Source organism: Macaca fascicularis, chromosome 15, assembly GCF_037993035.2.
Source record: "Macaca fascicularis isolate 582-1 chromosome 15, T2T-MFA8v1.1".
In the NCBI taxonomy this organism is placed as follows: Eukaryota; Metazoa; Chordata; class Mammalia; order Primates; family Cercopithecidae; genus Macaca; species Macaca fascicularis.
In genome coordinates this window covers 94464698-94480005 of record NC_088389.1, presented here as the reverse complement: position 1 = coordinate 94480005, position 15308 = coordinate 94464698, and the positions used below count along the sequence as shown (strand labels likewise).

The 15308-nt window shown below is 38.4% G+C and overlaps 1 protein-coding gene and 1 pseudogene across 36 annotated transcripts in view; one reads left to right on the top strand and one right to left on the bottom strand.

Annotated features, from left to right (window-relative positions):
* Window positions 1-15308, bottom strand: part of SPATA6L (spermatogenesis associated 6 like) — a 58998-nt gene that overhangs the window by 20330 nt on the left and 23360 nt on the right. For 19 of the 36 annotated variants that reach the window (XR_012424741.1, XR_012424736.1, XR_012424740.1 and 16 more), the window contains 3 exons: window positions 12661-12785; window positions 5193-5270; window positions 1413-1652 (listed from right to left, as the gene is read on the bottom strand). Coding sequence is in view for 19 of the 36 variants with exons in the window: in XM_005581798.5 (XP_005581855.2) it covers window positions 1413-1652; window positions 5193-5270; window positions 12661-12785 (443 nt within the window). In the remaining 17 variants the exon portion in view is untranslated. Of the gene's footprint in view, window positions 1-1412; window positions 1653-2507; window positions 2638-5192; window positions 5271-12660; window positions 12786-15308 lie in introns of all 36 variants that reach the window. The other 17 variants (XR_012424745.1, XM_065530600.2, XM_074017545.1 and 14 more) reach the window with 2 other exon arrangements.
* Window positions 10288-11286, top strand: LOC102121294 (small ribosomal subunit protein eS6-like; annotated as a pseudogene).

The window sequence follows — 15308 nt, the reverse complement described above, 5'->3', positions numbered from 1 at the left end:
TTGCCAGATGTCATTACCCAGGCCACCAAGACAACAGCTGTTGTGTATTTTTTGTAGATAGCTGTTCTGCAGTTTCTAGCCAAACAGTTCTACAAACCAATTCTACATACAGTCATCTCAGCAGCACCTTCACTTCAAGACTTACTACACTTCACAGTCTCTGCCTAATACACAAACGTCACCACTGGTGACTTTAAATCAAAATATCAACTTAATGATACTATCAATAGTTAACATTCTGGAGAATAAGTCATTAATTAGAACATGAACTGGTGTTCCTGCAGACTACAAAATAACACAGGAAATTTTTTTAATATAATTTTAATCGGAATATGTAGGAAAACTAATCTGTATATACAGTATAATTACAACTTTGTGGAAAAAATAAAGCCTATGAATGCAAGTATAATGTAGAGAAATTGAGTCAAATTAAATCAAACAATGATTTTATTATGCTGGTGAGCCAATGGATTAATTTTTTTCCTGAACTTTTCTGTTTTCCATTACTTTTATAGTAGCAAAAAAGTTGTAGGCCGGGTGCAGTGGCTCATGCCTGTAATCCCAGCACTGTGGGAGGCCGATGTGGGTGCATCACCTGAGGTCAGGAGTTCGAGACCAGCCTGACCAACACGGTAAAACCCTGTCTTTACTAAAAGCACAAAAATTAGCTGGGTGTGGCGGTGGGCACCTGTAATCCCACCTACTCAGCAGGCTGAGGCAGGAGAATCACTTGAACGTGGTAGGCGGAGGTTGCAGTAAGCTGAAATTGTATCACTGCACTCTAGCCTAGGCAACAGTGCAAGACTCTGTCTCAAAAAAAAAAAAAAAAAAAAATTGTAGAGAGACTAAGAGAACTAGTGTGATTAAATTTGCCCACCATTGCCAGAGGACATAATCTAAGATGACTTTAATTAAGTGCTTTGAGTATCGCACAACATTGCTTCTTCCTGCAAACAAACTTTTCTGGCTCTTCAACATATGGCCACTGAGCACCAATCTCATTAAGAAAACTCATGTAGTTTTCTTTAAAACTGATGAAGCTTTAGTTTTGGATTGATACAGAGTGCATGCCAACCTTCGTTACGCGTTTTCAACCTCTGTCAGTTCACTGACTCTTCAAGATAACAGCAAGTTATCATGTGTAGACATTATACTCTGCTAATAATTTTCAAAAATTAAAAATAGGGATGGCTGACATTTACTGAGCAAGTCTACTGTATAGGGCACCTTTCTAAGAGTTTCCTGACAATGATCTAGGAAATTAACATAATTTAATCACAATTTTTATTCAATTTGAAGTACCTTTTTATTTAATATTATTCATTTGTTATTATAGCTCAAACTTCCTTTATTCCACCCTCATCCATATCCTCACTATTGCAAAATACTCTAAAAAATAATTTTAGGCTCACATGTCTAACAACAAATGGAGGCTTGCTTCCTCCAGAGATTTTGAAATTACTTCCAAGGTTCAACTGAACTGGCTGGTCCTGGAAGAAATGCCTGGTAGAACATGGAGAGGGCTCCCGGGCTTGCATGCCTTTGGGCAGTCTGTTGAGGTTATTCTCCTTTAGTTTCATCTTTATAGTATTTAAGGGAAATATTGGTTCATGTGATGTAGATAAAGGCCTTCGTGACTTATGTCTTTCTTCCTGAAATAAACAACAAAAAAGAATATTTTCAAAAATAAATAAAGAAAAAAAATTCAATCAGAATATAACTGTATTTAATTGAACTTTAAAAAATTAAGGTCAAAGATAGAACACCTCAGATTTATAAAACATAAACTTAAGGAAGGACATTTCTCTAATTTTTTTCCTATTCAGTTCAACATCATTAGTATTTATACCTTGCTAGTATAATGTATTCAACTAATTAACAGTGAGATTTATTTATAACGGGAAAGTTAGAAAGTGTCAGACACCTCCAATAGATAGATAATAGAGAATTTGACACATACAGGGGTCTAGCAATTTCACTTCCAGGAATGTACTATAAGGAAATAACTATGGCTATATGTATAGCTACAAAAATGCTTATGGTAATTCAAAAGTTAGAAACCAACTGTACTGGTGAGTAAGCAATTGCGCTCAGTTGCAAATCCACCTCAGCTATACAATACTGACCCAGGGACTCTACAAACCCCCTTTTTGCTTTTCCAGCTGGTCTCTGTAGGCTCTGCCACTAGAAGGTGCTAGAGAAAGCGCAAGGCTGGAGGAGATACAGTGACTGGCTACTTCCAGTTTTGTATTCTATTCCTGTTAGCATCATTCCAGCAACAATTCTTCCCCTTAACAGCTGCAAGTGGCTCCAGATTATAGCCTTTCCCCTATTATGCCAGAACTAGCCCCACTGCACCCCTCCAGACATATCAACAGCAGCGGGCCAGAGCCCCCTGTTCAGATTTGAGTCTAGACTCACAGGAACCTTCCTCCAAGCTCCTGTGGCACCAGCAGGGAGCAGTGCCCCTCCTTAGAGATCTGAGTCCCAGCTCATCAGAGTCCCACCTTCAAATTCCTGAAGAAGCATCCAGGAAAGCAGCCCTTCTCCAGAGGTCTGGGTCCCATTTCTGTTCAGTCTCTTCTTTAAGCTTCTGTGTTCTGGCTGACCCAACATCTTCCCTTTGTTTCCCCAGCCCTAGGGGTGGAAGCTGCTTCCTGCAGTTACTCTTCATTTCAGTGTTCCCCTTTTACCTTTCAGTCTTTCAACCCCTGTTTAGCCATTTTTTTAAATTAAATCTTTCTGTTACAATCACAAGTTTGGTGTGGTTTCCTGACTGGACCCTGGCTGATATGTCAGTTAAGTGCTCAACAAAAGGAAAATGAATGGCCAAACAGATTACAGTACTTCCATATAATGGAATACTATGAAACCATGAAAAATTGTCTGGCACAAGAATACCTGAGGACATGAGAAAATGTTTATGATAAGTTAAGTAAAAAAAAGAAAGGTACAAAATAATATGCAATGCAGTGTGATCTCAATCTTTTTTAAAAGTGTGTGTGTGTGTACAGAATATACCAAAAAAATTAATGCTGATCTCTAAATGGCAAAAATGGGACAGGTTTTTAAAATTTTGGGTCCTTTTCGCTTATTTATCTTTGTTTTCTAATTTTCCAAAATAAAGTGATACTTTTAAGAAAAAAAAAAAAAGAACAGACTGAGTGCGGTGGCTCATGCCTGTAATCCCAACACTTTGGGAGGCTGAAGCAGAGGATCTCTTGAGGCCAGGAGTTCAAAAAAAATAAATAAATAAAACAATTTGTTTAAAAAGTTAACACTGAAAGGAAGACCTAGGAAGTTAAAACAGAATTAAAATGGTAGAACAGAAGAGAAAGAAACACTGAAAAATTGCTATGAACATATCACAAATAAATTGGAGAGAAAAGAGGATAAATAAGGTGAAACTAAAAAGCAGATAACGCCTTCCTTAAAATTAATCACTGGTCTCCCATTATATGAGTTATTATGCTGCGAGGTTTGATAGATTTGCAGAGATTATTGGCCCTTCTTTCTCATTCAGAATCCCATAACACACAGCCCACATTTTCAAGGTCTTTTCTAGGACCATACATAAGATCTGGGATAAGCATTTTGTTTCACATACAGGTTTTACTCTACCGTGTCCCAGAGTATTTGGAGAAGCTTCACAAACTACCTTTATTCCTTCTCTATCTTGTTCTAGAAAAGATTTTAAGTGGCAACAACATTATATACAATAAGGTAAAAGCAAAACAGAAAGAAATTGGAGTGAGGGGGACACTAGGACTGAAGAAGAGAGTAAAATTGAGGTAGTACACATGGATGCCCTAAGACGCTTCACGTTTACCAAAGATGGACCATGAATACAATCTGAGCATCAGCCTCAGCAAAAGAAAGATGGCCCCATGTTTACTGCAGCACTATTCACAATAGCCAAGATTTGGAATCAACCTAAGTGTCCATCAACATATGAATGGATAAAGAAATTATATTATATACACACGATGGAATACTGTTCAGCCACAAAAAATAATGAGATCCTGTCTTGCAACAACATGGATGAAGTTAAAGTCATTATATCAAGTGAAATAAGCCAGGCACAGAAAGACAAACTTCATATATTCTCACTTATTTGTGGGAGCTAAAAATTAAAACAATTGAACTCATGGAGACAGACAGTAGAATGATGGTTACCAGAGGATGGGAAGGGTTGTGGGGGCTGAGGGGCAGTGGAGATGGTTAATGGGTAAAAAAAAAAAATAGAAAAAATGAGTAAGATCTAGTATTTGATAGAACAACAGGGTGACTATAGTCAATAATAATTTAACTGTAAATTTTAAAATAACTAAAAGAATATAATTGGATTGTTTGTAACTCAAAGGATAAATGTTTTAGGTGATAGATACACCATTTACCTTGATGTGATTATTATACACTGTATGCCTATATCAAAATATCTCATGTACTCCATAAATATATATAGGTATTATGTATCCATGAAAAAATAAAATTTCTAAATTTTTATTTTATTTTTATTATTTTTTATTTATTTATTTTATTTGAGACAGAGTCTCACTCTGTCACCCAGGCTGAAGTGCAGTAGAGCCATCTTGGCTTACTGCAGCTTTGACCTCCCAGGCTCAGGCGATTTGCATGCCTCAGCCTCCCAAGTAGCTGGGATTACAGGCGTACACCACTATGCCCAGCTAACTTTTGTATTTTTGGTAGAGATGGGGTTTCACCATGTTGCCTGGGCTGTTCTCTAACTCCTGACCTCAGGTGATCCATCCGCCTCGGCCTCCCAAAGTGCTGGGATCACAGGCATGAGCCACCATGCCTAGCCTAAAATTTTTGAACTTTTAAAAAAGAAAGATGGAAACTGCTGTTCATAAGATCAAAAGTAAATGTCATAGAACGACAATAACAAAAGCTAATTAGCTCAGTTACATCAAATTTGTAATTTTAGCTTCTGAATCACCCTGCTTCCAGCTACATCATGCTGCCAAACATATGTGCCAAACATACTCTAATATGACTGGCTGAGTAAACAGTTTGAATTACAGAAATTCAAACCTAGTAAAAACTTTCCAGGTTTCTACTTGTTTAGTTTCATGTAAACTTGATAAACTGAGTTTGGGCAAAAATTCTTTAAATTAGGAAAAAAAAAAAAAATCCGGTCATTTCTATCACTAGATTTGTATTGTACTTACAAGAAATCTGTTTCTATGCAGAAACACACATTCTCTGATGGCTGTCCTTGTAGAAAACTCTATTTTAGGAGCAATTCCCTAAAAATAAAACAGTATAAGAAAAGCAAATAAAATTACTAGAAACAGTTCTTTGGCCATCTCATTCTAACTTAAAATCATACAAGAACCTAACTGCTCTTCTGTGTGGTTGGCATAATCCACACACATTATCTAAAATATATATGTAATAAGAATAGCTAAATACTTATGTAATATATATTATGTATCAGAGCCAGGCCTAAGTAATTCATATATATTAACTCATCCAATCCTAACACAACCCCATGAGGCAGGTTTTATAATAGTACTCCTCAATTAAGACACAGTTTAAGTAACATGTCCATCTAGTAATGATGGCTATTAATTGAACCCAGGCATTCCGGCTCCAGTGTCCATGATGTTAGCTACTCTATTTAAAACACCGCACCATGGAATTGAATGCGATTACCTAGAGAGAGGTATGTATAATGTATAGAGTCTTCCTCTCTACCTACCTGCTTTGAAAAACTTGCTTTATATCTCATATCAGATATTTGTATTCATTAGACCTAATTCCAAATGAATTTTGTTTCATTGATTTGATATTTCTATTTTTTGTCCTCAGTACCATACTGTCTAAAATATTGGGTTATATATATATATGTGTGTGTATATATATCCTATCCTGTTTAATTCTTATAATCCTATAGGGTAGGTACAATTATTATAATCATCCTGTTTTACAGATGTTAAAACTGAAAAATGGGCAAAAACTAGAAACAATCCAAACACTCTTAATGGGTAAACAGATGAACCGTGGTGTATTTACATAATGGAAACTACTCGGTAATAACAAGGAACAAATGAATGACACACACAACTACATGGATGGATCTCAACAGCGTTCTTCTAAGTGAGAAAAGCCATTCTCAAAGGTTACAGACTGTATGATTCCATTTATGTAACATTCTCAAAAAAACAAAACTATGGTGATGGAGAAAAAACTAGTGCTTAGGGTCAGGGGAAGGGTGTGCCTATAAAGGGGTAACATGAGGGGGATTTTAGGAGTGATGGGATTGTTCTATATCCCGATCGTAGTAGTGGTTTTACAAATCTATACACGTGCTAAAATTCATAGAACTGTAGACCAAAAAAGCATCAATTTTATTGTATAATAATTTTTAAAATACAACTGCTTTCCCCAAAAAATGAGGCCTAACGAGACATTAAGGCAATTTTCCCAAATTTACAAGGCTTATAAATGGCACCACAGCGACAGGACCTGGATCTGACTAAATTACACTGTCTCCATCTGACCCCATCGACTCACCAGTGGCCCCTCTGCATGACCTCTCTGCTCTACTCTCCCCCAGAGACCACCACCTGGCCAAGTTACTTCTTGTCCTGAGGGCACCTTCCTTCTCTTCTTTTCCATCCAAATTTTACCCATCTCTCAATGTCTGATCTCACTCTAACTCCTCCAGGTAAGCCTATAGTAGTCTCTCCCTCCAGTCTCTAATATTTCATTTTCATTTATACAACTTATACTCAAGGTGCTTCCATAACAGGGTCTGCCCCAGCTGAAGCCCTCGAAAGAAAGGAAGCCAACATCTACTGCATGCTTATTACATGTGCCAGCTTCTGTTAAGGGTTTCCAGAGGCACGATCTCATCTAATCCTCACACAACCTGTGTAGTAGACCACTGTATTCCCATTTTACACAGGAGGGAACAGACTTGGAGAGGTTTAATAGTATGCCCAATGTCACACAGGTGGGTAGACCCAGGATTTGAAACTCTGCTGAATTGGCCAGGCACTGTGGCTCATACCCGTAATCCCAGCACGTTGGGAGGCCAAGGCGGGCAGATCACGAGATCAAGAGATCGAGACCATCCTGGCCAACATGGTGAAACCCATTCTCTACTAAAAATACAAAAATTAGCTGGGTGTGATGGCGTGAGCCTGTAATCCCAGCTATTCAGGAGGCTGAGGCAGGAGAATCGCTTGAACCCGGGAGACGGAAGTTGCAGTGAGCCGAGATCGCGCCACTGCACTCCAGCCTGATGACAGAGAGAGACTCAAGAAAAAAAAAAAAAAAGAAAGAAAGAAAAAAGAAACTCTGCTGAACTACTACAAAACCTACCTTCTTTCCATTTCCTCATGCTATCTCTTCAGGGGCCTTGTGAATCAGCTAGTCAGCTTGTTTCCTGTGCATTCATTCATTCCTGTGCACCCATCCTGTCTACACAAGTCCTCACAGGTACAATCTATATCCTTAACTCCTTTTTATATTGCCTGTAGAATGCACAGTATGCACACAAGAGTGCAAAGCTTGGACAGACAACTCAAGAAAACATTTCTAGGCTTATAAACACAGGGGCCAAGATGCTACACAGAGTCAGACAATGCAGAGGGACATTTGATAAAGAATGTACAATCATATGACTAGTACAGCCTCATCTTTTCTTAACCAGATGGCTTACAAGAAGAAGAAGGCAAGGAGAATTTCAGTGTCCACAGTGCTACTGGTAGAATCATATGACCCTCACATGTGTGCCAAGCCTCAGGTCCCCCACAGCCCAGTGGCCTGAGCCTGAACAAGTCATCTCTCATGCCACAGTCTTGTGCAGTCTTCTCATTGCCTCACAGGGAGACAGTATTCACCCTTGGATGACAGCACAATAAATAATAACAGCTTAGATTTATTGTACACTTAACTATATACCAGGTATTATGCTAAACACTGTGTATTACCTCATCTAACACTCACAATAATCCTGTGAGGGATGTACCATTACAGTCCCATTTTACAGATGAGTAAACTAAGGCACAAAGAGATTAACTTACCCAAAGTCTCATAGCCATTCATGACAAAACTGGGAATGAACCCAGACAATCTGATTCCATACTAAACCAACTGTACATGCAGCTGCCTAATAGATTTTCAAGTTCCTGATCCACTTTGCCCAGAGAGGAGGAAGGAAGTCCCCTGCTGGTAAGGAACCCACATTCTGTAACACATTTTTGTTCACCTTATATGACCTCCACTCCTTGCCATGACTTACAGACAATAAAGAAGAATGTATTTTCTTTTTCATACCGTGCTGCTTTTAGCATAACATTTTACTTTAGAGTTGAAATTTAGAGACTATATCTCAACCAGTCTCCTTACCAATGGAATGATGTTGATAACAGTTAGGTCAATGAAAGGATTTAACATAATAAATAACATAATAACATAAACAAATAAAAATAATTTTTAAATGCTTTTTATGCTCACTTTACAAAGTCAGTCTTAACCTAACATAATAATAGATAATTGGCCGGGCGCGGTGGCTCAAGCCTGTAATCCCAGCACTTTGGGAGGCCGAGACGGGCGGATCACGAGGTCAGGAGATCGAGACCATCCTGGTTAACACGGTGAAACCCCGTCTCTACTAAAAAATACAAAAAACTAGCCGGCCGAGGTGGCGGACGCCTGTAGTCCCAGCTACTCGGGAGGCGGAGGCAGGAGAATGGCGTGAACCCGGAAGGCGGAGCTTGCAGTGAGCTGAGATCCAGTCACTGCACTCCAGCCTGGGTGACAGCGCGAGACTCCGTCTCAAAAAAAATAAATAAATAAATAAAATTATAGATAATTGTGCAATCTTCTCATTGCCTCACAGGGAGACAGTATTATCATCTTTTATTATCTATTATCTAATAGATGAGACAGTAATATTATCTATTATCTAATAGATAAGACTAGATAATATTGCAAACAAAAAAAATTCTTGACCTCACCAGGAAATAAAAAATACTGTTAAAGTATCAAGTGAAATAAAACAGCAAAATACAGAAATACAAAGAAAAGCCACATGCTAGTGGAGGAAATAAATCTAATTGTTAATAAGTTGATAAATTAGGAGAAAATAAAGTGAATTTGTCTCACATATTCATTCTTAGTTCCTACAATATTAATGAAAAGAAATCAGATAGTGGGCTGAAATAAATATGAGAAAATTAGCATCATTCAGTGAGTAAGAGCGCAGGCTCTGAAGCCAGTCAGGCCAGCATGAGAATTCCTGCTCCATCACTCACCAGTTCTGTGACCCTAAGTGCATTTCTGAAACTCTTTACACCAGCTTCCCTCTCCTTTATAGTGGGGAAAGAACAGGATAGTGAGCTCAACACAGTACCTGGTATACAGTGAGCACACAGTGAACATCAGCTTTTTTTTTTTTTTTTTTTTTTTTTTTTTTGAGATGGAGTCTCACTCTGTCACCCAGGCTGCAGTGCAGTGGCATGATCTTGGCTCACTGCTACCTCTGCCTCCTGCCTCAGCATCTCAGTAGCTGGGATTACAGGCATGCGCCACCACGCTCAATTAATTTTTGTATTTTTAGTAGAGACGAGGTTTCACCGTGTTGGCCAGGCTGAAACATCAGCTATTATTAAAGTGATAGCTCTTTTTTGTGGTATCTCGGGGGCAATCAGCTGCTTCAAGATGAAGCTGAAGGCTGCGCATGGTGGCTCACGTCTGTAATCCCAGCACTTTGGGAGGTTGAGGCAGGAGAATCACCTGAGGTCAGGAGTTCGAGACCAGCCTGGTCAACATGGAGAAACCTCGTCTCCACGAAAATCAGTCAGGCGTGGTGGTGAGTGCCTGTAATCCCAGCTACTTGGGAAGCTGAGGCAGGAGAATCGCTTGAACCTGAGAGGCGGAGGTTGCAGTGAGCCGAGATCACTCCACTGTACTCCAGCCTGGGCAACAGAGCAAGACTCCATCTCAAAAAATAATAATAACAATTAAGTGTGTTGCTCTTTCATCTTATACACTTTTGAAGATTTGCAATGTGTCTAGCACGTAGATTACAGCCAGGGACATTGGTTAAGAGCTACTGGAAACAAAACTAAAAGCAAACTCAACATACGTGATGTTTATGGCCCTCAGATCCTTAGTATTGTGTGATTTTCCCCCCTTAACATGTCTTTCTGAAATTGTCTATTAAAGCAGAGGAAATACTTGACAAAGGAAGTATGTATTGCATTAATCAGGACATAACTAATATTCTCCTATTCAGAATAATACTTATTTATGTGTGAAAGCAACATGGATGTGATCTCCAACACAGAATTTTCATGACGCTTTTATTGTATACAAATAAATACGTAACAGTTACTTGGTTAGACATCAAAACAAAAACAAACAAACAAACAAAAAGATGAAGCTGAATATTTCCTTTCCAGCCACTGGCTGCCAGAAATTCATTGAAGTGGATGATGAAAGCAAACTTCATACTTTTTATGAGAAGCATATGGCCACAGAAGTTACTACTGAGATGCTCTGGGTGAAGATTGGGAGGGTTATGTGGTCCAGATCAGCGATGAGAATGACAAACAAGTTTTTCCCATAAAGCAGGGTGTCCTGACCCATGGCTATGTCCACCTGCTGCTGAGAAGGGACATTCCTGTTATAGACCAAGGAGAATTGGAGAAAGAAAGTGCAAATCTGTTCAGGGTCACAATGTGGTCACCAATCTGACCATTCTCAACTTGGTTATCATCAAAAAAGGAGAGAAGGATATTCCTGGACTGACTGACACTATGGTGCCTCATCGCCTGGGGCCCAAAAGACCTAGCAGAATCTGCACTTTTCAGTCACTCTAAAAGAGACGATATCTGCCAATATATTGTAATAAAGCCCTTAAACAAAGAAGGTAAGAAACCTAGAACCAAAGCACCCAAGATTCAGTGTCTCGTTACTCCACATATCCTGTAACACAAACTCTGGCATACTACTCTGACGAAAGAGACTACTAGGGGAAATAAGAGAGAGGCTGCAGAATATGCTAAACTTTTGGCCAAAAGAATGAAGGAGACCAAAGAAAAATGCCAGGAATAGATTGACAACAGATGTAGGCGGCCCTCTCTGCAAGCTTCTACTTCTGAGTCCAGTCAAAAATAAAATTTTTTGAGTAACAAATAAGATCAGATCCCACACTCCAAAAACCACTACTATGCAATTGGTTTTATTTTGCTTTATAGAATGGTTGAGAGAAATTGAGTCCCTCTATCTATTCACAAATTGTTTAAAATATAATTTGATTAACTTAATTGTAAGAATACTCTACCTCTAATGCATGCAGGTGTTTCCACATATTTAAAAAATCTATTCTCTAATGACTAACTGCATGTATAAATAACTATAAATACAACCTCCTATTGGTTATTTTTCCTATTTATGACCATAAAGTTGAACAGAGATAACAATCAAGAAAATATAAGAACGTTTGCTTCTTTTTATCTTGATACTTGACTGGATACCAGCTCAGTGTTTGTAGATGCCTTTTATTTAGCAGAGAACTAGGCAAACCAAAGTTAAAATAATAGAGTATCCCCTACCTGATTCTCATCAGTTTTTGATCCTAAACTTTTAGCTTCTGAAGAGCAATATCCCAATAACTCAAAATAAAATAATTAAAGGCAAGCTTATCACATGTACCATGGATTTAAATGATACACGAAGATCTTGGAGAAACAAAGACAGTTTCAGTGAGATTCATCAAACTCTCAAAGATAATGAAGGGCTTGGGGTTACAGTTATTAGGAATTCTGATTAGGGCAACCTTTAATGAATGTTTGCTGTTTGAAGTATTAGAAGCTCTGTCATGATAAGCTTCATAGAAACAGAGGTCCTGACTGTTATATTAAATATATTCTGCACAGTACTCTCAACAAAGTAGGAAACGATAACAAATTATAGTAATTGTAATTCATGGGGCAATATGAGAAAAGCTGAGTATCAAAATACTTTTTATAATTCTCAAAGGCATAGCCTTTTAAATGGAGATCATTCAAGTGATGTAACGGTCAAGAAAATCATCAGGGTTGCCGTGGGAAAAGAAATTGTCAAAGACAACATCAAAATGCGTACCTTGAATTTGGGTTCAGATAATGCCCCCCAAAGAATTAAATTACCAGTGGAATATCTGCTATATCCTTCAAGATTCTTCAGTAATATCAATGTGTGAGCCTCTGTCAGTTTCCTCTCTGTTAAATGGAGACCATATCTGCCTTGGCTAACTTGAGAATTGTTGGGAGAAAAAATTGAAAGTGCAAAATAAATGAAAAATAACATAACTGCTATTGCTACTCTATTTAGTCATAATAGCTATGATTAAACAAACTAATCTTTCTGTTAATCTGCAACAAAAGGAGGCTTTTATAACTATGTGACAATGTAAATATGGAAAAGATTTTAGCCTGATTAGATAAAACTTCCACCTCTCAGATCAATACTGAAAATCAGTATAATTTGGTACCTTGAGTTGGGCATCTAAACGGAGCCGCTAAACAGAACAGCAGGGGTACTAACCAAAATAAAGATCAAACCCTCCTCAGGAATAAAACATTCAGGTCCCAAGACTTTCTCTCCTAATAGAAGCCCAGATGGACATGAATCACTTACTGGAAAACCTAGAGCCGTCTTCATGAGCACTTCCCTACACCTCCTAGGGTGCGAAGGTGTTAGCTTGGGCTCTGGGAAAAGAAAATCCCGTGTGTTTTCTTCATAGTAGGCCAACTCATCCCACACTAGAAAGAAAGGAGAAAAAGTATAAATATCTGTATTTACACCTTCAGGTTTAACAAAATAAAAGTTCAGGCAGATGATGGCAGAGATGGCACTCAGGTAAAAATAGACACATTGATCCTAGCACCTGTTATTCAAGAGGAGACTAATTTCTATTACTTTTTATCTTTTGGATAATTTTTTAAAGCCTTCCAAAGTCATAACAGAGAAAAAAAGACTAAAGAGGTGTTCTACAAAACAGAACAAATAGGAAAATCTATCTTTCCATCTATCCATCCAATTTTTCCTTCGACAAATATTTACTAATGATAACCCTTAAGCCAGGTACCGGGGATAGAATAGGAACAAGGCGAACATAGCATTGTTCACACAAGTTTACAGTTTAGACTGGGGTTCAATGTGTTCTGTGATGCATGGATGCCAAGGGCCCAGATGACAGCTACAGCTGTGGTTCTCAGCAGGGGTACCAATCCCAGGGACATTTTGGACATTTGTGGAAATATTTCAGGGGCAGGAGCCAGAGGTGTGAGGGAGTCCTGCAGTGCTCAAGACACTCATGCACATCACACAATCTCCCCCATCCCCAATGACTTTCTAATATCTTGCAAACATTCTTGCAGGCTAAAAACTATTTTATAATTATCTGAGCCTAGAACTTAACTAACTATGTAATTGAAAATAATTATGTAACTATGTTACATGTAAAGACGAAGCTTTTTTTTTTTGCATGATTTGGAAATACACTGAATTTTTCCAAGTACTGTGTAAATCAAGGAACAATTGTATTTTGTTTTGTTTGGATCTTTAACCGGACCTGTTTGATATTTTGAAAATCATGTCCCATCTAAATGCTTCATTATGCTTGACACTTACATATTAACATATACATTTTATCATACACCACTTTCATTTCTACTTTATATTACAATCAGATTATGTTAATTTTTTACAGTGACTTGTATAAGTTGATTATATTAACTACAAATATTTTTAGTATCATAAAAGGGATACTACAAAATACTCATTACCAAAAGATCTTGGGTCTAATAGGATGAACAATTACTGAGCCGAAGGACAGAAAGCTACCATCTGAATCATCCTTGACCACACAGCAGGTGCCGCAGAAGTGATCTGAACTGAGAGTGGTCCCTGCCTAGAGGACCATCAAAAAAGTAACTGTAGCCAATGAGGCAGTTTTGCTATTTAGTGACTGCCACTTTACTTATGAGAAGAATTCTGATGAGGGTTGCTTCGTTTTCAGTACATCAACTGTAGAACATAATTGACCTTACATCACATAATATGATGCATTAAATTCTTCCTCCTACTAACTCCATTTAATACGAATGTTTCAGTTCTACTGAGGAAAGAATCAAAGTGCAAAAAGAAATTATTCTATATTTTTCATCATAAATAGCATTTCTTTCCACTCGTGCGCTCCCAGCCACACTCCAGCCACAATGGATTGATGTTCCCTCCGGAGCAATGTACTTCCACCATGCATGCTCTCCTGCATTACTGCCATGGCCTTAGCTGATCTCCCTGCCTCCATTCTCCTGCACTCAAATCCACTATCCGCACACTGCAACGTTTTAAATACATCAGACTGTGCCTTTCTCTGCTTAAAACCTTCCAATGGGCTTCTCATCGCATTAGAATAAAATCTAAGCACCTTACCCTAGACTTCAAGACTCTATATAATCAGGCTTCTAATAATCTCTCCTAATTCATTTATTGCCACTCTCCCCTTGATCGTCGTTCCCTGTCATCCTTTACCCTTCTTACTGTCCCTCAAACACACCAAGCTCACCTCCACATAAGGGTTGTGCCTTATCATTCTCCTCTCTGTAAAGTTCCCTCCCCGGGTCTCTGCAGGGCTGACTCCTTCCTACTGAATAACAGGCTTGGTTTAAATGTCATCTTATCAGAAGGTGGCAACCCAATCCAAAAGAGCACTCCTTCCCAGACACTCCCCATCACATCACCTGATTTTACTTTCGACATAAGATTTACCACTAATTGATATTTTTGTTCATGTATTTATTCGTGATCTGCTTCCAACAAGGCTCCATGAAAGCAGTGACTTTGTCTTTTCTGTACATTATTCTACTGCTGGCAGGGTTGTCCCTAGAAAGGTGTGAACTCAGAGCAGTTCAATCAGTACAGGGTCCAGCCAAGACAATCACACCTGAAAAGGGGCCTCACTGTCAGCATCTTCAACAAGCCCCTTGAAATATCACTAAAGATAGACATTTTAAAATTGAACTTCAATGATGTTCAGAGACGAGTGGTGAAGTGCAGCATCCTGGATGCTGCCCCTAAACCTGTGGAACAATGCTTAGGACATAATGGGTACCTGATAAATGCTTCTTAAATGAATGAACATGAGGACTAAAGTAAGTTAACTAGCGTAAGTGCCAGCTTACGTTAGCCACTCAATAAGCATTAGTTACCCTCTTTGAGACTCAGTTTCCATACTATTAAAAAAAGGAGAAGAGAGACTAAATGTTCTCTAAAAGCTTTTC